This window comes from Tursiops truncatus, chromosome 8, assembly GCF_011762595.2.
Source record: "Tursiops truncatus isolate mTurTru1 chromosome 8, mTurTru1.mat.Y, whole genome shotgun sequence".
NCBI lineage: Eukaryota > Metazoa > Chordata > Mammalia > Artiodactyla > Delphinidae > Tursiops > Tursiops truncatus.
Window position 1 is genome coordinate 104961956 of NC_047041.1, and position 23967 is coordinate 104985922.

At 56.9% G+C, this 23967-nt stretch overlaps 1 protein-coding gene across 15 annotated transcripts in view; it reads left to right on the plus strand.

Annotated features, from left to right (window-relative positions):
• Positions 1-23967, plus strand: part of ANO1 (anoctamin 1) — a 160794-nt gene that overhangs the window by 120004 nt on the left and 16823 nt on the right. For 4 of the 15 annotated variants that reach the window (XM_073809310.1, XM_073809313.1, XM_073809318.1 and 1 more), the window contains 12 exons: positions 8481-8563; positions 10496-10507; positions 11133-11204; positions 13271-13348; positions 14268-14342; positions 16218-16419; positions 16593-16704; positions 18181-18238; positions 19749-19838; positions 19970-20070; positions 20629-20774; positions 23549-23701. In XM_073809310.1, coding sequence (XP_073665411.1) covers positions 8481-8563; positions 10496-10507; positions 11133-11204; positions 13271-13348; positions 14268-14342; positions 16218-16419; positions 16593-16704; positions 18181-18238; positions 19749-19838; positions 19970-20070; positions 20629-20774; positions 23549-23701 — 1182 coding nt within the window. The remainder of the gene's footprint in view (positions 1-8480; positions 8564-10495; positions 10508-11132; positions 11205-13270; positions 13349-14267; positions 14343-16217; positions 16420-16592; positions 16705-18180; positions 18239-19748; positions 19839-19969; positions 20071-20628; positions 20775-23548; positions 23702-23967) is intronic. The other 11 variants (XM_073809311.1, XM_073809314.1, XM_073809316.1 and 8 more) reach the window with 8 other exon arrangements.

Here is a 23967-nt window from a genome sequence, read left to right on the forward strand (position 1 = left end):
AAAATGGAGACAGTGGTCGGGAATGTCAAATGAGTCACGTCTTGTGATGTCTTAGGGCTGTACCTGGTGCTAGTTGTAATGTCGTGCTAGCTGTTGCGTCGGATCAGTGAGCCCTTGCTTCTTGAAAACGTGAAAACAGCCTAGACCCTTGGAGGCTGGAGCTCAGATCTAACCTGTCACCTTGTGCCTGGGGGCCTCTGTGAATTACATCACTTCATCTCCTTCAGAAAAGAACGCTAGCTTTGGTTGGCTGGTTCCTAGTGTGTGCCAGGCACTGTCCTGAGCATCTTATGTGAGCGACTCATTAATTCTCCCAGTAACTATAGGAGGGAAACAGGCTTTACTACCCCATTTAGCAGATGAAAAAATTGAGGCAACTTTCCCAGGGTTACACAAGCTAACAAGAGGCAGAGGCAAGACTTGAACCCCAGCGTTCTGGCTCCCCAGCCCCAAATACTTGACCCCTGGGCTTTACTCCCTCTGTTACTAATCAGGTCTAGCTCATGTGTGTGCTTATTCCTGGCAGGCTTACCTTAAATTCATTCTCTCACCTGGAATACTTTCCCCAGCTCCCTCCAAACAAACAGGCTCCCTTTCACCCTCCAGAGTTCTCCACAGAGTTCTGCACAGGCTACCTCACTGGTCCCCACAACAACCCTGGAGAGAAACCCTGTTATTCTCTGATGTGGACAGGGAAGCACAGAGAGGTTAAGTGACTTGCCCAAGATCACACAGCTAGCAGATTTGTAGCAGACATGATAGATCCGTGCCTGGCCCATCGGCCTTCGCGGTCCAGGCTAGTGCCCTGGTCTCACCTCTCCATCCAAACATCCTCCACCCCCCTTCTGTGCCCTCCTGGGGGAGCAGAGATTCACCATGAGCAGGCGGTGAGGGGCACACAGGCAGCAATGCCACTCAACCCGCCAGGAGGCAGGGAGTTGGTTGAATTCTGCGCACCCCCTCAATGAAGCCAGCTTGGTCACATCATGCTTCTTTATTGAGCACCTACTGTCTGCAGAGGGGTACCACTTCACAGCCTCAAAGGTGTTGGCCAGCCCTTACCAGCAGCCCCATCCTTGGGAGAAAAACAGATGGTCCCATCCTTCCCCTATCCAAGACGCAGCGAAACGGGCAAATCTGTGTTTCCGCTGTGTGTCCTCACGTCCTCCAGCTCCACTTCCACCATAGGCGACAACAGAGGTGCCTGTCTGTCAAGGGCAAGTTCAGTCTACACAGCCCCATTTGGGGGAGAAAACAACAACAACAAAAAAGCCAAACCACTCTCATGAAGCACTTAGGGAAAGAGGAGCTTATTATAAATCAAGACAGAAGCAACAGGAAAGGGCCTGCTGGGCTGAGAGGGGCCTGTTGACAATCCGTCCCTGCCCCCAGGGTGGAGGGAGCCTCAGTCCCTCCACCCACCCCGGGCTCTTTCACACTTTACTCTGTCAGCCGTTATTAGCAGCGAGCTTGCCATTGTTGAGGGGGTTTTTTTAGTCCCTTATTCAATTACTTGTTCATTACCCTCTAAAGGATCATTTTCCCACTGGTGTTTCTTATCCCACTGTGTTCTTTCTTTTCCTGTCCTCCAGCTGTTAAGGCTTCTGCTCGCATGGTGACAGAGAGCAACCCCAAACCTGACACTGACAGTAGCGGGGCTCTGCCGCCCCAGGAGTCACCTCTGGCCGCTGTTTTCATGTTGCTTCAGCTCCACTGTGGGGTCTGGTTTGCCCAGAGGCTGACCCGCTGGTCCTGGAGCTGTGAGCTCTGGCTGAGCTCTCCCCTGCCTGGGATTTATGACAACTCAAAGCCTTCATTCAGGAAGGTGTCACACGAAGAAACTTTGAGCTCCATTTAGCTGTTCCCGCCGGGATCGATTTTCTGAAATTATAGCATAATAATGGGGTTTTAAAGCCTTGTCAGTTCCAGGCAGAACAAAGGGGGCTATTTGATTTAAGCCTGCCTGCAAGGAGCTGGAGAAAGATGGTCCCGGCATTAGTGGAGTGACAGGTGTGATTGAAACCCCTCCTCGCTGCCCCCGAGACTCTGAGTGGAGTGGGCAGGTCACCGGCTGAGTCACCCAGTGCGGACGGAGGGAGAGAGACTGAGTCTCTGCTGGAATTCAAAGGCCAGCAGCGGGTTTGTGCGCGAACACTTGTTCAGGGGATAAATAAATAGAATCAGTGAGAAAGTGAAGGGCGGGGGGCCTTTGTGCGGGAGCCCTGTCTCCCCTGTGGGCCGACAGGTGGGTCTGTGACCGAAAGCTCGGCCTCTCTGTGGCCCAGTGCCGAATCAAATCTCGGAGACAGAGTTTTGGGTGAAGTAGAAAAGGAGAGCTTTATTGCTTTGCCAGGCAAAGGGGGACACACCGGTTCTGCCTTGAAAAACTGTGTGTGTCCCCCCGCAGAGGATTTGATGAAGGGCGGTTCAAAGGGCGGGGGCGGGGGGGGTTCTCTGACAAGATTAGGGTGTGGCGAGCAGGGCCTGCCGTCCCTTAATCTCATCTCAGGTGGTCGTCTCCCGATGTTTTCATTTATTTTAGTTTTGGCTGTGTCGGGCGTCAGTTGCGGCATGCGGGATCCTCATGGCGGTGCGCCGTCTTCTCTCTAGTTGAGGCGCGGAGCTCAGTAGTTGCCGCGCGCGGGCTTAGTTGCCCCACTGCGTGTGGGATCTTAGTTCCCCGACCAGGGCTCGAACACGCGTCCCCTGCATTGGCAGGCGGATTCTCAACCTCTGGACCACCAGGGAAGGCCAGCGGTCGTCTCCTGATCTCGATGAGTTTCTCTGGTCCCTTTAATCTTGCTTCGGGCGGTTGCTTGGCTTCTTCTCCATTGATTAGCAGCTGTTTGAATCCACCCTTCGGAATTCAGGGATGGTCATGGGGGCTGCAGTCTTGCCTATAAGAAATGGGGAACAAAAAGGACCTCCATGCCGGGAAGCCCCACAGGGCCCCGCTCAGTTTCAGGTCACTCTCTTGTCCGGTTCCTGCAGCCCGAGGCCATGCATCTCCGATCTCCACATTCAGAGAAAGGAGTCTGTGCTGAGCAGATGTCGGACTGTCAAGAGCCAGAGGTTTGAGAAGCTGGTCTCTGCTCTCAGGGGTCTTGTTTTAAGGAGGGTGCGGCCCTGCCTGCCCCCCGGGGCCTCAGCGGCTCAAGAGTGCCTGGTACAGGTTTGGGAGACAAGACCCCGGCCCATAAGGAGCTTGGACCTCACCAGGGAGACGGGGCTGTTCTCCGGGCAGCCGCAGAAGCGCCCCAGCATCCATCAGAGCCTTCCCTCCGTGGCCTGTGAGATTCCCACGGCAGGCCTGAGAGCCTGTGAGGTTCCAACGGGCACAAAGGACCACGGGACGGCCGAACCGGGAGCGTCTAATGACACGTCCAAGATCGTGCCACAGGGTCAGCAACAGCGTTTCAGGGGAGGGTGAAAGCTCAGAAAGGTTGGGGGGGGGGCAGCAGCCAGCCCAGGAAGCAACCGGAATTAGGGAAATTGGGGTTAGGCCTGGGAGTGAAAGCAGTTTGGGCCCGAGGGAGGTAGGGTGGGATGCAGCCTGGGAGGAGAGCCGAAGCAGAGGCCCGGGGTCCTGTGGGGGGTAGACCAGCAGCTCATCTGATGGATAGAGAGATGGACGGAAGGAAAGGGCAGACGGTGAGTAGGTCAGTGCGTCCAGACGCCTGTGTGGACGACGCCTGTGTGGACTGTGCCACGCGCAGAGCTTGTCCAGAACGGAGATTCCAGCTCAGCGTGGTGCCCAGGAATCTGTATTTCAGCAAGCCCCCTGCGGTGGGGCTTCCGGTACAGCCCACACTCTAAGAAATCCGGGGTGGGGGGAAATGGACAGACTGCCCCTTCCCCACGTAACCATGCGGGTGTGTCCTGGTCCATTTTCTCTGCAGCTCCAGCCTACAGCAGGGGCACTGAAGCCCATAAGCACAATCTGTACCCATTGTTCTGTGATTCTTTTTTTTGTTAACTCACGTGAAATTTACATAAATTAACTGTCTTAAGTGCACAGTTCGGTGGCACTCACCGTGTCCTGCCATCATGACCACCATCCTCCCAGGTGGCAACCTGGCGCCCATTTAACAGTCTGTCCCTTTCCCCCTGTGCCCACCCCTGGCAACCACCAGTCTGCTTTCGGCCTCTATGATGGATTTATCTGTAGGTATTCTGGGTGCTTTGTATAAATGGAACCAACCATATGTTTTGTTCTATCGTCAGCCACTTAATGAGAAGCGATGGAGATCCTTCAGGTGAGCCGGGTCGTGGGACCGCTCCTCCGTCGAGCCCCTTGCCACGGGTGGGCCCTGCCCTGGGCTCCGCGGCACATCGGCTTATGGACGCCTCACCGTAGGCCCCACAGCGGGCACTGTTATCAAGCCCATTGTACACACGTGGTGACTGAGTCTGGCAGGCAGGTGGGGGGGGCGCGGGCCCATGCCCAAGCTCATACCTGCTTCGAGCCATGGTAGATCCAGGGTCCATCGCTCACCTGCTGCCTCTGGGCTCCTCTACAGGAATGTGCTTGTCTAACACTGTGTCATTAAAACAAGTGTTTGAAGGGAGAAGCTCAAACACCTGCTTGCGCCCTGGCCTGGGTTCCCTCTTCACTACCTGCGATTCCTGCTGCACTGCCCTCTGCGTTCTGGATTTTGGGGGGATGGTCTTGTCTCCTTGGCCCCCTCGTATGGCTGCTGGGGTCAAGGCCATCTCTTCATGTCTTTTGTACCCTGGACCGGGTTTGGCCCACAGCTTGTCCTCATGTGGGTGGGAAGCCACACCCCTAACCCCAGTCGATCTTGGGGTCAGAAGTCCTGGATCGAGGTTTCTGCTGTATATTAACCAGTCACCTGACTCCTCAGGGTCTCAGTTTACCCATTGGTGTGAAGGAGTGCATTATCTCTGTGCTGAGGGCTTGCGGGTGGGATGAAAGGAGATGCCCCAAGCATACCCAGCACCTGACACCAGGTAGACACCGCGTTACGTCTGTGTGATGTAGTTGGCACGTCAGCCAGGAGAACTATTATTGGGTACCTTGAAGGGAAGGGATGGGAACCTGGCAGGACCCACTGCTGTCCACATGGCTGGTATAGAGAGGGAGGGCTGCAGGAGCACAGCTGCAAAGGAGGGGCCCTCGGTTTTCTTCCTGCCTCTGCCCAGTCCAGTAGCAGGTGAGTTTTCACGCTGCTCAAGATGCCTGATTCTGAGCTGAGACCTCAGGACTGCCCCCAGCTCAGCATGAGCCTTCCCATCGCCTGTCCTACTGGCTAAGCCTGAACGTCACAGCTCCGCCCCTTTGCTGCAGAGCAAAGGCGTGGCAAACTCGGAGCCCGAGAGCCCAGGCAATAGGGCATGGTGGGGTCTGTGGCCCAGCAGAGAAGGCACGCCCAAACCTTGACAAATGGATTGACACTCCTCAGCTCCAGCCTCCTGGTGCCACAGTTTCTGATTTTTAAAGGAGAAGCAGGAAACTCATGATTTTATAAAAAATGCCTGCATTTCTTAAACATAGCCGAGCACAACAAGCCTTGTCTATGTACTATCTCCACTCCTTGGCCTCCAGGGTGTGACCTCAGGTCCACTCTCGGTCCTGGTCAACCTACAGATACCCCTGGGAGAGGGCCCTTGTATCTATCTTAAGACATTTAACAGTAAAATTCTAGAGCAAGGATGCCTGGGTTTAAATACCAGCTGCCTAGCTGTGTGACCTTGGACAAATTACTTAACCTCTCTGTGCCTCCATTTCCTCATCCATAACATGGCAATACAAGTTTTGCTGTAATCATCAGACTTATTACGACCATAGTTGTCATTCCCGTAAAGAAAATCAAATATCTGTGCAGAACGTCGGTCAAGTACGGTGGTTAAGTGTCGACTCTGGGGTCAAATAGAATTCGGTTCAAATCCCACTCCTGCTGCTAACCTGAAGTTGACCTTGGGCAGAGCATTTAATCCTCTGAGTCTCTGTCCTCATTTGCAAGAGTGAGTGGAAATCACTCCTACTGCATGGCGTTGTTTTGAGGTTTTGTGTAACTGGTGTCGCTAAATCACTAGCACAGAGCCTGGTGCAGGCTGAGTCCTCATTAAAAGGTAACAGTTATCACACTGCAGGCTGGTGAGTGGAGGGAGGGGGAGGTCCAGGAGGTAGAGGTGTGGGTCGGTGAGCCTAGGAATGGGGAGACATGGGGAGGCTGAGACAGGGAAGGTTAACAGGCCAGCTTCCCTGCTGTGCATGGAGCCAGCCCTCCTCCCCCACTCAGCCCAAGGTCTCAAAGGAGGCCTTGCCATGGGCAGGCAGAGGAGGCCGGAGAGAGACAGCTGTCAGAACACAGTGAAGGAGAGACGGGCCTTCCAGAACTGGTGGCGGTGTGGGAATGGGCCCCAGCCAAGGGCCTCCACTACAGTGACCCAGGGACACGTTGAAAGAGACAGGAGGAAACATCCTCACACCTTCCTTCTTAGGAGGCAGTGCAGGCTGCAGATGGGCCTGCCCCACCAGCCCTATGTGTCTGCTGAGAGTACATTTGTATCACAGGGAACTACATTTCCCAGGCTCCCTTGCTGTTCCATTTCCTGGAAGGCTCAGCCAATGGGAAGCCCTGATGGGGGGGGCTCAGAAGGCGGGAGAGAAGCCAGGGTATTTCTCCTCCTCTTCCTCTGCTTCCTGGGGCACCTCTGGCAACGGTTTTGCCTTCTCCATGGCTCTACCTCCCTCCAGAAAGCCCTTCCTCCATGATCCTAGCTTCTTCTGGGCAGCTCCAGTTTCTGGCTCTGGGGACACCACCTCCCATGGTCCCGCCACCCCTCGGTAGGCAGCAGCTTCCTGCTATCACTAATCTCTGGGGGGGTCTCACCATCCGCTGCTTGTCTTCTCAGCTCTTCCATTGTCTATGTGGCCAAGTCCCAGGATTAAATTACCCCAGTCCGAAAGACCTAAGAGGTTCCCGTTTCCTGGCTGGACCTGGTTGGTACCGTGGCTAATACTTGATGGGCAGATACCCGTTATGCGCAGATCTGTGCAAGCTCGGAGGCCCTGTTCTCACCTCACCTTAATGGGGAGCTGGGCATGTTCTCTGAACCAGGAGGTGAATCAGATTCAGACCCATCTCTTGCCAGGTGCAACGCCTGTATTCGTTCCTGGTGAAGGATGACATTGGAGAATTTGCACTGAAGTCCTCATTGAATGTCCATCTTGACACTGCCACTTATCAGATAAGCCATTTAATTCCGCCGAGCCTCAGTTTTCTCACCTGTAAAATGAGGAGAATTATAGCAGCTCCCTCCTATGATTACTATGAGGTTTAAATGAGATTAATACTTCATGTGATAGCTCTTTCAACAGTGCCTGGCACATAGCAGCTCAAGAATCCGGAGCTCTGGTTAGCTTTATGGCCACCCTTATCACCACTCCAACCTTCAGCCTCTGCTGATTTTCCCTTGTGGGTGGGAAGAATTAATGATAAGTGTTTCAGTCAGTGGTATCTCCATTTGCAAGTGTCTACTCATAAAAGCCATTCATTCATTCAGTGAGCTCTCTTGAGGCACCTGTTTGTGCCTGACACTGGGCTCTCCATGGGGGACCCAGATGACAAGGCCCCATCCCTGCCCCACACCCCAGAAGGGCCACGAGACATGGGACAGGGATCACAATGGAAGGTGGCATGAACAGCATGAGCAGGAGAGGTCCCAAGAGGAGTTGGTTTCTTTCCTGACACTGAGGGGGATGATTGGAGGCTTCCTGGAGGAGGTGGCATTTGAAATATGCTTAGTCTGTTGGGAACACAAAGCAGGATGTAGCAGCTAAGAGTGCAGCTCTAAAGTCAGGCCACCTGCAGGGGTTTGAAACTTGAGTGAGTGACCTTGGCTCCCTTTTCACTCTTTCTGACCCCACCTGTGACTTGGGGTCCCCAAGATCGATGGAGCAGGATGGTTAAGAGCAAGAGCTCTGGGACCAGCCTGCCCAGCCCCTCACCGGCTGGCAGAACAACCTTGTCTGGGACTCGGTTTCCCTGTGCCTCAGTTTCTTCAACTGTAAAGTAAGCAATAGGGACTTCCCTGGTGGTGCAGTGGATAAGACTCTGTGCTCCCAGTGTAGCGGGCCCGGGTTCGATCCCTGCCCAGGGAACTAGATCCCACAGGCAAGCTGCAACTAAGAGTTCGTATGCCACAACTAAGGAGCCGGCGAGCCGCAACTAAGGAGCCCACGTGCTGTAACTAAGGAGTCCGCCTGCTGCAACTAAGACCCAGATAAATAAATAAACCAAATAAATAAGTTTTTTTTTTTTAAATGAGCAGTAGATGATCCCTGCCTCGGGGGTCAGTGGGAGAGCTGAACAGTTTAATTCATGTGAAGTTCTTGGTCCAGCACTTGTCGCCCTCACTTACCGGATGGTGCGGAAGGGGAGAATGCTTTCATGGCATCTGAGGTCGTGGGGCCTCTGAGCCCCTAACTTCCTGGCTTTCCTCCCTACCCGCAGCCGCCACCTTCATGGAGCACTGGAAGCGGAAACAGATGCGGCTCAATTACCGCTGGGACCTCACAGGCTTCGAGGAGGAGGAGGTGAGTGGGCTTGGCGCCTGCGCCCCGGCCCCCCCCCCCCCCGCGTGTCCCCCCCGGCCCCCACCCTGTTGCTTCTGGGAGGCTCACGCGGAAGCCCTGGTCCTAAAGCCCAGGCGAGGCTGCTCCCTGCCTGCCTCTCATTCCCATCCCTGCTGTTTGAATCCCCCGCAGTTGCCGGGGCAACCGTATGATGTCTGTTCTAGTGTTTTTGGTCTCCATGCTCACATGGACGCACCACCCAGCAGCATGGCTGGGGACTCAGGCCAAGGCTCACCATGCTGACCTCATCCTGTCTGGGGGCAGCACCGCGGGTCTGGGGAGGCGATCACCACCACCCATGAGGCTGAGTCCCCAGAGGCAGCCGTGAGGCTTTGCCCCGGGTGCCAAACCCACGATCCTCAGAGCCAGCTCTTGGCCTGCAGTCGGACATGGCTGAGAAGTGGGGCAGATCCTTCGCTAATAGAGGGCAGCCACGTACTGGGCATCTGCGTGCACCAAAGAGAGGGGCATTCGGGATCGAATGGGCACCGCGATGGCGGGTGGACACCCCTCCCCGGGGTTGCTCAGGAGAAACTTTGCCACTGCCCCATCCCGAATTACCAGCTCCAGCCAGAATCCCCGTGATATGCGTGGGAATAAAAAGGAACAAGACCTCCCAAATAGCAGAGCCATTAGGTGTGGCCACAATGACCATGGCTTCATGTTATGAAATCTTTCGCTCAGTTTTTTGAAAGAGAAACTGCTCACCCATTCTCACTGTGGTGTGAAAATCTCTTCCATCATCTTTCTAAACATCCCTATTATTATATTGCCCCACACACGCACTCCCTCGAAGACTGGATCACTTTTCAGCCGAATGTGTAGCTGAGAATGCCCTGTGCAGGCTCTGTATTGTCAACAGACAAGGTGCTAGTTTGCTGGAAGAGGCACCAGCTTAGTGGAGACGAGACGGCCTCTGGGACCAGGCTGTCCTTGCACCACCCTCGCTGTGTGACCTGGGGCAAGTTGCTTAACCTTTCTGTGCCTCAGTGTCCTCACCTCTCAAACAGGGGTGGAGGAGTAGGGTTTGAGGGGGTCTCCCTGGGTCAGCAGATATAAAGCACTTCAAGCAGGGCCTGGCACCAGCAGGTGTCCCTTAACCCATCTCCCACCTCCGGGTTCAACCTCTTCCCCAGTGGGTCTCATCGTCCTGTTTCACAAATGGCAGGACCGAGGCTGATGCAACGAGAGACACGCGGCTCCTTAGGGGCAGAGACAGGCGTGGAACTGCATCCCCCATGACAGGCCCTGGGTCGCCTGTCTGCCAGAGCGTGTTCTAAAGATTCAAATAGAATAAAAAGCAGAGTGTTGTCTTGTTATTTTGGAAGTAGAGTTAGAACATCCCTTTTCATGATGTCCCTGGGGTTGGGGCAGTTCGATCCCTTGGGGACCCGTCCCGTGAACTCTTCAACCTGAGAGCTCAGACCCTAGATGGTGGGGTGGCGATCAGAGCCACTGGGCACGGGTCCCCAGTGACCCTGAATGAGTCCCCGAAAGCAAGCCTCCCACGGCTGGCCAGGGCCTCTTCTGGGGTTAATCACCCGACACGAAGGGGCCCCCTCTCCACGACATGACCCCAGGTGTCCGCTCTCGGAGCAGAAGGAAGCCCGTACCCAGTCCTCTGGCCTGTGTGTTCCTTCCCTGAGTCTAAGACAGTTCAGCCCAGCACTCCCTCGGGAATTACCTAGACCATGTGACCTGCAGAAGCAGCAACACACGGTCCCCCTAAAGTAGCGTCAGCCTTTAGTGGGTCCTCCTCATGCACCCACGTCTAACTACCTTCATCCAGGTTCTTAAGTATATCATCTTTAGCAGACGTAGCCTGTTTCTTAAAAAAACAACGCAAGTAATGAAATCTTTTTGTTTTTGTTTTACGTTTCTGGTTCCCGGAAGGAGGCTGTCAAGGTTTGGAATTTTTTGTCACTCCTCTGTCTTCCGGTAGCCTGTCTCCCTGGGAGAGGGACCTTCTCACACACCTGATCCGTCTGTTTCTGCTGAGTGGTTCCCTGCAGCTCTTCCATGGCGGGCAGGGGTCTCCGTTTCCTCCCCCACCTCTGGGTCTCTCTTAACCCCTGTTCTTCTGTTCCAGTGCCCTTCGCTGATCTGCTCTGGGCTCCCCCGAGGTCTGGTGCCTCTGGTCTGCCCCCGCTTTGCTGACACTTCCTGCCGTCTCTTCTGACCCCCACGGCTCCAGATGGGATATTCTCAGGGGCCAGTTCATGGCTGGGTGTTCAGAGTGAGTGGCCTGCAGGATGGGCTGCAGCCTGGTGCAGACTGACCTGCCTGCAGGACACAGAGCCCGATTCTGTGGCCTTCCCAGTGGGCTAGGGTTCCCCACAAGGTGGAGAATCCTGGGTGAACTGCATACAATGAGTTCTAAATTGGAAATGGTACAAACAGCCAGCTAGGAACTGGCCCCAAAGGGTGTCCAAGGGAATGTCTGGGCTGATTTTGCCATGCGCGCTCCTGTTGAGGGTCTCAAACTCACAAAATTAACAAAGGCTCCCCGCTGACTTGGTTTCTTTCGCAGGATCATCCCAGAGCCGAATATGAGGCCAGAGTTTTGGAGAAGTCTCTTAGGAAAGAATCCAAAAGCAAAGAGGTATGGTGGCCGCTGCCAGTTGGCTTTCCCAGCAGTAAAACATTCTACATGCATCAACATTTCAGACCAGGGATCGGCAAACACTGTGTAGTTGGGGGGCCGGCCCCCAGACAGGGCCAGATAGTAAATATTTTAGACCCTGCAGGCCTCTGTCATAGCAACTCACCTCTGCCATTGTAGGATAAAAACAGTCATAGACAACAGGTAAACAAATGGGTCTGGCTGTGTTCCAATAAAACTTTATTTATAAAGCAAGCAAGGGGCCGATTTGTCAAACTTGCTAGAGTAGAGACCTACCTTTTTGATCTATCCTGAGGGTGATCTCAAACTTCGGCCAACATTTCAACATCAAGAACCGAGTAGCTTTGCAGCTTTTTTGCTCTGGGTGGTCATTATGTCCAGCCCTCCAGTTCTACATTGAATGATGGTTGGAAGGGTTTGCCCAACAGGGTCCCTGAGCTGCTGGCCAGTTCCTTGTCTCACTCACAGACCGTGAGAATGAGAGAGAGAAGTGCTTTTGTGATGTTCCTGAAGCCGTCACCTTTTTTTTTTTTTTTTATAACAAATGCCTTTCTTTTTCCTCAAAACCTCTCATTCAAATTGGCATTCGTGTTTGCAGCCTGAATTCTCACAAACCTCTGGGGGTGCTTGGTTATTTTTTAACGGAGGTTTTTTATATGACACGGGACAAGCACAGAGCCCCGGGCCCTTGTCCACCTCTCACTGAGGCTGGAAAGTCAGGTCTTGAAGGGATGGGGAACGATTGCAGGACACTCTTCCCAGATCCCGGTGTTCTGCGTCACATCTGCACCCTCGGCCTCTGGGAGTGACCAGAGCAAACCCCTGCATCGATCTTCTCTTGTCATTGTGTCCCATGGACAGAGTTTGCTGGTACAGAGTGGCTGGGGGTCCTAATTATCAAAAGTCCCCTCTGGGGGGCAAAGTGGGTGCAGCAAAACCCCCTCTCGGGCCCCAGTTCCCGTAACAGAGCAAAAAGCCCAGCTCAGTCCTCCTGCAGCCAGAAAGCGGGTGCACTTCCCTGAACTCAGAGTCTGAGAGGGACCGAGGGTGCAGAGAAAATAACCACAAAAGCGTGAGTCCTCACCCCAAATGAGGAGACTGGCCTTTTAACTTAACACATCAGAACGCATGTCCCGAGCACGTTGCCTTCAGCGCGGCCGCCCTGTGGCCTTGAACCAAGGGCTCCAACAGCCCCCCATGGGCTGCGTCCCCTCTCCTAAAGGGAGAGGCGTGGTCGCCGCTGCTCTGAAGCCCCCAGGCCCCCATGGTGAGCCACCACGACCCGCGTGCAGTGCAGCATCCTCGCCCCCCGACAGTCCGCCCCACGGCTTTACGGTGGCCCCTCGTAGCGTGAACGTGGATGGGATTTCATTCCTTCCTAAGGAAAAAAGGGCTCAGTGGCCCGTGTCACATCCACTTAAGTCAGGGGCTCGACCAAGCCCGAGTGCCGGGCCTGGGCAGCCATGTCAGATTCCCGGTCACTGACCCGAGCTCTTTGATCACAAGAGCAACAAAGGTCGGGGTTCACTTCTGCCAGCCTCTGATGGTGACGCCAGGCCCTGAATGCCTCCGTGGGGCCACACCCTCTCTTGATTTTCCCCTCCATTTCCCTGGCTCCCAACTTTGTGGTTTTAATTTTTCCCCCAGCTATGGTACCGAATTTGTTTAGGAAAGAAAAGATGCACCCCTTCATTGCCGTGTTAGGATTCCGAGTGTGGCTTCCTTCACGTTGGCGTAAAATGCTCAGGGTCATCCTCGCCTTTGCATAAGATGCACCGTCTGAATTACGGCCACCGTCTGGTGAGAGGGGCCCCGTGGAGCCCACCGAGCTTCCAGGCTGGAGTTTTCATTTCCATTACCTTTGTGGCAGCCTTTCTTTTAGAATGTGGGTCTCTGCCATCTCTGATGGGTTTAAGATGCCCAGAGCCTGAATCGGCCCCAGCCACCGGCACAGCCAGGGATGTGCTGGCTGCCCAGGGGGCCGATGGGAGCCTGGGTGGCGGTCTCACCCCACGGTGCTCTCTTGTTTCCTCCACCCGCCCCAGAAGCGCCGGCACCTTCCAGAGGAGCCAGCAAACAAATGGAGGCAGAGGGTTAAGACAGCCATGGCGGGGGTGAAACTGGTACATGTCGCGTCGGGCCGTCGCGAGGCTTGAGTGTTTGCAGATGACCGACGTCCACTGTGTTTTCCTCAACCGACTCTGACTGCTGTATTATCCTTTTAACATTCACACCCACGTTGCTTTGCCTTCCTTCGGTACCCACGGGCTGTGACGTGTGTTGAGGTGTCTCTGCATGGCTGTGGTGGGTTTGTGGGGGGAGCTCGGCTGTCTCTGGAGCTTGTGAAGCGTGCCTGTCACAGCTGCCTGCCAGTGGTCCCTGGTCTCATTAACACGCATGCCACCTGCCCTGGAACGCGTGGCCTCGGGTGTCATGCCTGCCAGCATTCTTTGACCTCGTCCATGCATTTTTCCCATTCAAAATCCACCCCATTCTTGAAACATCCCAGGTTAGCAACGAGCGTCCACTTCAGGTCCCTCCAGACCCTGCTGTCCCTGTGCCAGAGCCTTCGGACCACGTGTCCCCGCTCTCCGCCGTTGCTACGTGGCGGGCAGCGTTTGAACTTAGAGTGCTGGTGGCTTGTTTCAACTTGCTCTGCAAAGGAAAATTACTATTATGGTCTGGGTGGCGAAGGAAAACAGCTTAGATCTTCTGGCCTTGGAAATGAGACCTTCCGCCACGAAAAGGAGTCCAGGCTTCTCCCAGACGGGGGTCTGATCATCCAATTTAGAAAAGCCTCTGGCACCATCACGCCCCGTACACAGAGGACTCACTTTTTTAGACAACTATTATTTCTATCATTTCGTAGCAGCATTTCATCGGGAATAAGGCCCCGGATGCCAGATGTTTGCATTCGCTCATCATCATTTTTTTTAACCGTGTTTCTGTTGTCCAAGTTGTTCACTCCCATACATATGTGCACACACACATCTTTCCGCTGGGATGGTCCCCACCGCTGACCCAGCCCTGTTCATGTTGCAGACAGACAAGGTGAAGCTGACCTGGAAAGACCGGTTCCCAGCCTACTTCACCAATTTGGTCTCCATCATCTTCATGGTGAGCTCTGGGAGGTAAAGGAGAGAGGTGTACCAAGGTGTGCGGTGCTCACCTGGATGGGGCCAGCCATCCTCGTGGCAGTTGTGTTCATCCCAGGCTAGGCAGGGTGGTGGGGGGATTCCACCAGCCCCCTAAACTGGGGAGGGGCCAGGGTTCTTCAGTGACCCCCAGGGGGCTTCCCAAGCCCTGGGGCCCGTGCGGTGGTTCCCTTTGGTCCCTGACACACATCTTTCGTTCTGAGAGTGACGCATATAAGTAACTAGTCATTCAAACCTAGGAGTTCGCAGGTATTATTTAAGACAAAACGGAGGGCTTTTGAAGAAAACCAGTAAGTGAAGAACACACAGGACAAAAATCAGGACGATGCCACTCAGGTGACGGAGGGCCGGTGACGCCAGGTTCATCCGGACACTGCTGATTTGAATGAATTGCCAACACTGTGACCGGCTCTATTAGGGGCTTTTAATCCCCAGTTAATTGGGCTGCATCCCTGGAAGGCCTCAGGCCCATGCTAGCCGTGCTTTCATTCCCCCCACAATGGGTCAGGGCCACCTGTGGTCACTGTAGCGATGACCTTGCTATCAAGGTCATCCGCATGGCCGCTGTGTACCAAGGGCTGGGCTGTGCCCAGTGGCCTGAGGGCCTCACACCTGCCTGTCCCCCTCCTGCTGCTGAGGAAATGGAGGCCAGAGGTCTCACCCCCTCCCCAGGCCAGAGGCCAGGCAGACAGTCTGCCCTGAGACACCCCCCGCCCTTCCGTATGAACTTGGAGACACACAGGTGGGCTTGCCTTGGTCTTCCACTGGGGGTGGCATCTGAGGCCCCCTAACCTGAATAGTTGGAAGCAGAGGGAGGACTCCGTTTCCCCTAACACTCTCTCACACGGCAAGAAGGACCTCTCTGAGGTAAAGAAATGTGTGGTGGGGACCCCCAAGACCACAGATTGGGAGCCACTGGGGGGTGGGGGGAGGGCCGTTGGGCTGTCAGGATGACTGGGTGGCAGTGGGCCCAGCCGTGTTTTGAGGGTCCTGGAGCACACTCCCCAAATAGCACAGGAGTGCTGGCGGGGTGATGTAGGATGACGTGGTCCCTGCCTGGAGCATCCACGGGGCTCACCCGACGGGGGACGGGGTGCGGGAAATGGAAGACTGAGACACCAAGGCTCAGCCCCTCCTGGCAGAGAAGAAGTGATGTCAGCACAAAAGGTCCAGCGAGGGCGTGACAGGAGGTGGGAGGCTGTGGGCCCTTCTGCGCCACGGCAAGTTCGGGCAAGAGCCCTCATGGTACGGGTCACTTCCTTGAATAGTCTTCAGGGGGTTTTGAGTTTCTCTCGTAATAAGGATCAAGATGGTGGGCAGTGGAGGGCTGGTCCAGACCACGCCCCACCCACCTCTTGCAATAGCATGGAGAACGTCACTGTTTCCACTCAGGGTCATCCAGGCTGGGGGGAAGCCCCCCCTGTAGTCAGCCTGTCGTCACACAAGCCAGGCAGCTTCTGGGTTTGCAGCGACCCTAAGTCGTGTCGGGGACAGTGGGCGAGACGTCACGATGCCCCATAGCGAGTGGCAGAGCCTTGCCCTCCAAGCTTGGTAGGCACACCTGGAAAATCCCAGTTCACGCGCTGGCTGACCTGGCCTGCTGCCGCAACCTCTCTGAACATGTCTCCTCTTCTATAAAACAGAACCTAGCCACTCATTCATCTGTGAAGTGAGCACCCATAAAGCCCATGGCATTTGGTGGGTGACAAGAAACACCCATCTTGGTTTTGCAGCGGAAGTGCTCCTGGGTGGGGGGACAGCTGGGCCCAGGGAGCCGGGGGAGGTTCCGATGGGCCCAAGGGGGCCCAGCCAAGAGCATCCCCTCCTCCCTCCGCAGATCGCAGTGACCTTCGCCATCGTCCTCGGCGTCATCATCTACAGAATCTCTACGGCCGCCGCCTTAGCCATGAACTCCTCCCCCTCCGTGCGGTCCAACATCCGGGTCACTGTCACGGCCACGGCGGTCATCATCAACTTGGTGGTCATCATCCTCCTGGACGAGGTGTACGGCTGCATAGCCAGGTGGCTCACCAAGATCGGTGAGTGCCCCGGCCAAGCCCTGGAGCCAGGCGGCCCCAGGTCGCCTCCCTCCGGCTGTGGGGCCTTGGGCTTGTCACTCACCCTCTCTGAGCCTCACTGCTGTGACAGCTGAGGGAAGTGGTCAGCCTGGCCCGGAGCAGTGGCTCAGCAGCGCGTGTCTCACTCCTTCTAGAGGTTCCAAAGACGGAGAAGAGCTTCGAGGAGAGGCTGATCTTCAAGGCTTTCCTGCTGAAGTTCGTGAATTCCTACACCCCCATCTTTTACGTGGCGTTCTTCAAAGGCCGGTAGGGGCTTCTTCAGTGACTGAAACACACTGCTTTTCCGCAGTCCAGTAGAAGGCTCCCCTCCCTCATCTCTCTTCAGGTGGGAGGCACCTGGGCCCAGCGCAGAGCAGTCAGTGTGGCTCCCACTGCCGCCGAGTTTGGGGAGAGGCCTGGCTCCCGCTGGGCCCCCAGGGAGCAGGGTCCCCTGGGAAGCAGGGACCCTAGACGTTGGGGACGCCAGGCAGCAGGGACCCTGGGAAGCAGGAACCCTAGACATCGGGGAGCCCAGGGGATAAGGACCCTGGGAAGCAGGGACCCCAGGGAACAGGGACCCCAAGCAGCAGGGACCCGGGAAGCAGGGACCCTAGACATTGAGGAGCTCAGGGAACAGAACCCTGGGAAGCAGGGATCCCGGGGGCAAGCTCCAGGGGTTCCCCCAGCATGGGGGATGAGGGCTGCAGGAGCTCCAGGGATTCCCCCAGCGCGGGGGATGAGGGCTGCAGGAGCTCCAGGGTTCCCCCAGTGCGGGGGGTGAGGGCTGCAGGAGAAGATATGGGAAGGGCAGCCGCTGGTGTTCCAGGGGTTCCCCCAGCGCAGGGGGTGAGGGCTGCAGGGGAAGATATGGGAAGGGCAGCTGCTGGTGTTCCAGGGGTTCCCCCAGGGCGGGGGATGAGGGCTGCAGGAGCTCCAGGGGTTCCCCCAGCGCGGGGGATGAGGGCTGCAGGGGAAGATATGGGAAGGGCAGCCGCTGGTGTTCCAGGGGTTCCCCCAGCGCGGGGGATGAGGGCTGCAGGGGAAGATATGGGAAGGGCAGCCGCTGGTGTTCCAGGCTGGTGGGGTGTGAACCCCATGCCCTGACCCTCTGGAGCCGTCCTGGGTTTATCGGGGCCTGTGGCCCACCCACCAAGACTCCCCACCACCCCTCCGCCTAGACGCTGGCAGGGCTGATCCCAGAACCCCTTCCGAAGTCACCTTCCTTGGCATGATGTGATTTATAAGTACCACTCCACCCTGGGGTCCTGGAGCTGGGCCGAGGTGCCCAGGCCCCGCTGAGAGCACCCACATCGGAGCAGGCTCTCAGAGGCCCCCTACTCCCTCATCCCATAGGAGGCTGAGAGGCGGCCTCAGGGACCACCTGCACCCCAGCCGGTCCACAGTCCCCAGCGTGGTTCCGTGACCCTGCCATGGCGGGTAGCGCCCTCTGCCCTTAGGCTGCTGTACCTTCTTCCCTTCCTGGGCTCCTTCCCTCTATCTGCCCTTCAGCCTCTTGGTTTCCTGTTGCAGCTGTGTTTTCTTACCCACCTGTTGGTTTGGGAATCACATGTTCGACCAACAGAAAACCCCTGTGGTTGATTCTTAGTCAGTGACACGGGCGGAGGGAAGAGCCTGTGAGACACCGGAGGCTCTGACCTGGGGAATCATGACACGGCCCAGTCCCCACCTGGGGGTCTCCCCGAGCCCGCTCTCCCCTCTCTGAATGACCCCCAATTGTTGCAGGTTTGTCGGACGCCCAGGCGACTACGTGTACATTTTCCGTTCTTTCCGGATGGAAGAGGTAACGAGATCGTACGCGCTGCTCCGCTTTCTTGGTTCCGTCCTCACAGCAAACCTGACGGTTCCCTGCCCTGAGAGACCCCTGCTCTGTTCTCCAGCTGCAGGGATGGGGCTTCGAGCTCCTTTGGCCTGTCCATGTAGGATTACCCTAAAAGGAGAACGTCTCTTCAGGGTCATGGAAGCCAAAAAGTTACACCCGCTTTTTTTTTTTTTTTCTTTTTCTGTAAGACCTTGATTGTTTTTCTCTTTGTTAAGATGAATTAGTGAGGCAAAAACAGGACTCAGCTACGCTGCTTTTTCTTTAACATTGAAATGCCCACCTCTCTCCCCGCCAAGCGGCATGCTGGTGACCTTGGGCTTCTGCTCAGCAATTCCGGCCACTCCAGGTCTGATGAGTCGTCCAGTTGCCTTCTGCCGCTGAGTCCTGGCCCCCAGACTTGCTCCGTCAGCTCCGTCAGACCAAGCCAGGCTTCAGGTCTCAGGGAAACCAGTCCAGATTTCCAACTTCCAGAATAATTCAGCATATCGGAAAAGAAGGCTCTTTTTTATCAGAGTCTTCTTGATAAAGATTCTGTGAAACAGGGTGGGGAGGATTGGGGTGGGCTTCAGGTACAGGGTCATCTGGCTGCCTGGGGCACAGTCTAGAAGTTCAGCCACCTAAATGCCGACCCCTGGACATCCCAGGACATAGGCCTCCTCCGCAGTGAGGGATGTTTGCAAGAAGCCCACGACGTGCTGCCCCGCTATACAACACATCATTTACATAGCTGACACCCTGTTAAGCGCTTTAATGGTTGGAGAAGTTGGGGAAATGCCTTTGTGGAGTAGAATAAAGCGGAGGACGTCTTTGTTTTTTTTTAATGAGATTGATGGCTGTCCCAGATAAATTCTTTGGTAATGGTATATAAAGTTTTGCTCAGGACTCAGAGAGGAGTGAGCTGTGCCCCAGAGTGTCACCCAGTGTCCCTTGAGTTCCCTTCACTTGGACAAGTTAAGCTTCTGACAGCCTGCCCGGCCCCCGGTACAAACCCACAGGGCATTAGGCCTCCGAGGGGTGGCCGGCTCCCTCACCCCGCGGCTGCCCAGCTGCACGGCCCTAGCCTGCGTGGCCCTGGGGCAGGAGCAGCCCTGAGACCCAGCCCCGCCGCTGCCTACTCCCTGGCAGTGTGCTCCGCTCTGAGCCTTGCTGCAGCCCCGAGAGCCTGTTGGCCGGGTTGTACTAGCTTCCCGGAGCTGCTGTGACAAGATACCACAGACCGGGTAGCTTAAAACAGCAGCGATTTATTCTCTTATGGGTCCAGAGGCCAGAAGTCCAAACTCAAGGTGTCCGCAGGGCTACGCTCGCTCCGAAGGTTCCAGGGAGGGTTCCTCCAGGCCTCTCTCCCAGCTCTGGCGGCCGCGGGCGATCCTTGGCCTCGCCCTGCTCATCGATGGGCCTCTCCAATCTCTGCCTCGTCTTCACGGGGCCTCCTCCCCTCAGTGTGCCTGTGTGTGTTTCCTCCTCTTATCAGGACACCGGCAATCGGAGCAGGGTCCACCCTATGCCAGCGCGACCTCATCTTAACTCGGTCACATCTGCAAAGACCCTATTTCCAAATAAGGTTCCATTCCAAGGTTCCGGGGGTTCGATGTGGAGGACACGAGGGCCGACCTCCCCTCGCTGGGAGCTGGGGTGGTCTCTCCCGGTAGGCGGGGCGGGGGCGGGGGCTGACGCCCGTTCTCTGTGCCGCAGTGCGCCCCGGGGGGCTGCCTGATGGAGCTGTGTATCCAGCTGAGCATCATTATGCTGGGGAAGCAGCTGATTCAGAACAACCTGTTTGAGATCGGCATCCCGTGAGTAGCATCCGCTTCAGGTCACGGCGGAGCAAGGGGGAGATCGGGGCCTTGGGGCGCTCGGGAGGCCCTTGCAGTAGTCTGGGTGACACGGGGCCTGGACCAGGGTGGGGGCGCCGGAAACAGGGAGGTGGTGAGGACACGGGAGGAAGATGGGCAGTAGCCACCCCTAGTGGACGAGGCCAGGGACGAGGCCAGGATGACCCCTGCTCCCAACTGGCTGAGGATGCAGGATACCCACAGGTGGCCCCAAACCCACGTGCCAGCCTCCATGGTCCAAGGCAGCCAAGTCTGCTTGGGGCCGGCCAGACCCCTGACACCTGAGGGGCCCTCCCTGGCCTCCGTTTCCTCATGTCACAAACGGAGCAGTGATGCTTGCCCCCTGCCCCTGGGGAAAACGGCAAAGGAAATCATCAACAGAGGGGTCATCGCCAAGATGTTAGTTCAGGACTGAGAACGCGCGAGGGCTCAGAGAATTGGAAAAACAGCTTGGAGGCGCCAGACCCCCGAGCCCACCTCCCTGGAAACCCAACCGAGGTGACGTCGTGTGTCTTTCAGGAAAATGAAGAAGTTCATCCGTTACCTGAGGCTGAGGCACCAGAGCCCCTCTGACCACGACGAGTACGTGAAGAAGAAGCAGCGGTACGAGGTGGATTACACGCTGGAGCCCTTCGCGGGCCTCACCCCGGAGTACATGGAGATGAGTAAGTGACGGGAGAATCCTGTCCTGGGAGACGGGGCAGGACGGAAAAGGGCCAGCTGGCCGCCGGGGGCTCGCTGCGGTCCCTGCACGGAGCGGGACACACCCAGGACTCAGCCGTGTCACCTGCAGCTGTGCCGCTGGATGGGAGGATGCCCAGAGGCGGCACATGACTCCCAGGAGTGGGGCGAGAGAGAGAGGGGACAGGCCAGGTGTGGCCTGCGTGGCAGCCACCTGGAGCCTCCCTGACCCCACCTCCTACCTCTCCCTCCACTTGGGCCACGCTGGCCTCCTTGCTGTTACCCAAACTCACAGAGGTCACTCCTGCCAAGGGGCCTTTGCGCTGGCTGTGCCCTGCCCGTAACGCTTTCCCCTGGTATGAGCGTCACTCCCTCTCTCCCTTCCTGCAGGGCTCTGCTCAGAATGTCCCCCACCAGAGGGGTCTTCCCCACCGCAGGGTTTAAAAGGGGCAGCCTCTCCCCCTGCTTTCTGGTTCTCACCACAGCTGATATCTTTAGCCCCCAACCCTTTCTCACTCCTCCACCATCTGCCTCTCCCGTAGAATCAAAGCCCCATGAAAGCAGGTCTTTTTTCTTCACTGCTGTACCCCCTGCCCCTAGCACAGGTCCAGGTATACAGTGGGTGCTCAATGTGTGCTCCCTGAATGAATGGATGAGTGAAGGCTGACACTTACGCACAGGGGTCCCAGTGTCGTGCCCCCTAACCGCCATGGACAGCTTATCTTAAATGCTGGGGGACTTCCCTGGCGGTCCAGTGGTTAAGACTCTGGGCTTCCACAGCCGGCGCCCCGGGTTTGATCCCTGGCCGGAGAACTAAGATTCCTCAAGCCTCGCAGTGCAGCAAAAAAAAAAAAAATTTAATGCTGGTTCCCGGGCCCAATCCTGGTCTGCACGGAGTGGGACCCAGGACTCTGCGTTTTAACAGGCACCTGGGCAAACCAGCCAGGGACTGGTCTGCAGGGTGGGCTGGTCAGGGGTGGGGTGGCCTTGGGTTTCAGGAGCGGTTCTGTTTAATTGTACCGTGGGTGCGTCCCTCCCTCTGTTGGCAGAGTTGGTCCCAGTAAGTCACTCCCAGCTTCCCGGACGCCAGTGCCGTAACACTCTGAGACTTAAGACAAGGAGATGGTGTGGCGTCTGGGTGACATCGTCCCGGAATCAAATCCAGGCTGAACCGGAGGCAGACGGGCAGCTCCCCGCCCTGTGGGTGCCGCCTCCCCAGGCCTGCCCTCTGCCCGGCTGTTAATGCTCATCGTGGGGCCTGGGAGGAGGGTCTCCACTGCCTGACCCCGTGGGCGGACGGACACCGAGAACAGCAGCCTATGATCCGCTGAGAGACTGCAGTCGGTCGTTTCCCCAGATTTTAACTTTTTTTTAAGTTTATTATTTTTTTTTTTTGGCTGCGTTGGGTCTTCGTTGCTGCGCGCAGGCTTTCTCTAGTTGCGGCGAGCGGGTGCTTCTCTTGTTGTGGAACACCGGCTCTAGACGTGCGGGCTTCAGTAGTTGCAGCGCGTGGGCTTAGTAGTTGTGGTGCACGGGCTTAGCTGCTCCGCGGCATGTGGGATCTTCCCGGACCAGGGCTCGAACCCATGTCCCCCGCGTTGGCAGGCGGATTCTTAACCGCCTGGGAATGCCACCAGGGAAGTCCCCAGATTTTAATCTTTATGGTGGCTGGAGAGTCCTGGATCCTCTGGGGTTTAGTGAAATGAAATTCCTGGGGGAGGCGCCTCCTGCCCCCCCACGGAGCAGCCACCCTGTGCCTGGCGTCTCCTCCAGGCCGACTCGGGCTGGGATGGGGTAGGTGGAAGAAAAGGCCCAGTGGGCAGGACCCAGCCGCGCCTCCTGCTGCTCTCCCCACTGCTGTCCCTGCAAGGGGAGGCAGTGTCACTCGGGAGTCGGGGAACCCGCAGCCTCGGGGCTCAGCAGCCCCCTGGCCCCAACGCCGAGCTTATCCAGTGGCCTCCATCCCGTCCATCATCTCCAGAGCCTTCAGGCGAGGCCAGCATGCACAGAAGCATCGCGCGGAGCCCCCGTGGGGCACGTGAGGGGCCAGGGACGTGGCTCTGGGACGAGGGATCACACAGAGCCTCCAGGCACCCCGCCGCGCTAACAGTGGTCACGCTCAGCCCGCTGGGCCCGGGGCCACATTCTGCCGGCTTCCCTGTTTCCCGCCTGGCACTGAGCGCCCTTGGGCGAGGTCCGGCTGTGCAGTCCCTGAGCCAGCTTCCTCCACTCACTTCCGTTCAGCACCCTCTCCCCGACCTGCCCCGCCGGCCCATGATGAGCAGAAGGAGGGACAGTGAGGGAGGGAGGCAGAGGGGCGAGATTGTCCAGACAGTGGGCGGCGGTCCCCGACCGGCTCCCCGGGGCCCGACGGAGGGGGGCACTTGGGGCTGTTGGAGACGCAGTGATGCTCGCGGGCCCGCCAGGTCCTAGGAAGCACGAGGGCACCGTCCTGGCCCGCACACAGGGTGACTGAGGCTGGGCCTTTGTGCTCACGGGCACCTTTTTCCCGTTAACTGGTGATTTTTAAGATCAGACATATGATAAGTGAGTACACGGCCTTTATTCAAGAGACAAGACTCAGGTCCAGAGCAAAACTTGGAACCTTGCCCACAGCTCCCTCCCGGCCTGGGCGTGTCCGAGATCCCCTCTTACACATGGGAGGCAGGGCCCATCCGACCCGGGGGCATGGGGCGGGGGTCCTGCCATCCCGGGACAGGGACAGTGCATGCTGACCGCCGTCCCCTCCTCTCTGCAGTCATCCAGTTCGGCTTTGTCACCCTGTTCGTTGCGTCCTTCCCGCTGGCCCCACTCTTTGCGCTGCTGAACAACATCATTGAGATACGCCTGGACGCCAAGAAGTTCATCACCGAGCTCCGAAGGCCGGTGGCCGTCAGAGCCAAGGACATCGGTGAGTGCCCTGGGCGCTGGGGTTGGAGGACATACTGGGCTTTGGGAAGCTCCCCGGAAGCCAGAGGCAGAGCTAGCAAAGTGGGGTCCTGGGCTCCTCACTGCACCTGCCCTGGGGACAGGGTCAGAGATGGGGCGGGGGGTGAGGATGCAGGGCCTCCAGGCCCCTCTCCACCCCACCCCGAACTGCCAACTCCTGAGATGTGTGGGCTGCGGAGAACACTTGGGAAGGAGCTCATGGCTCGGATATCAGAGCTGCTCCCCGGT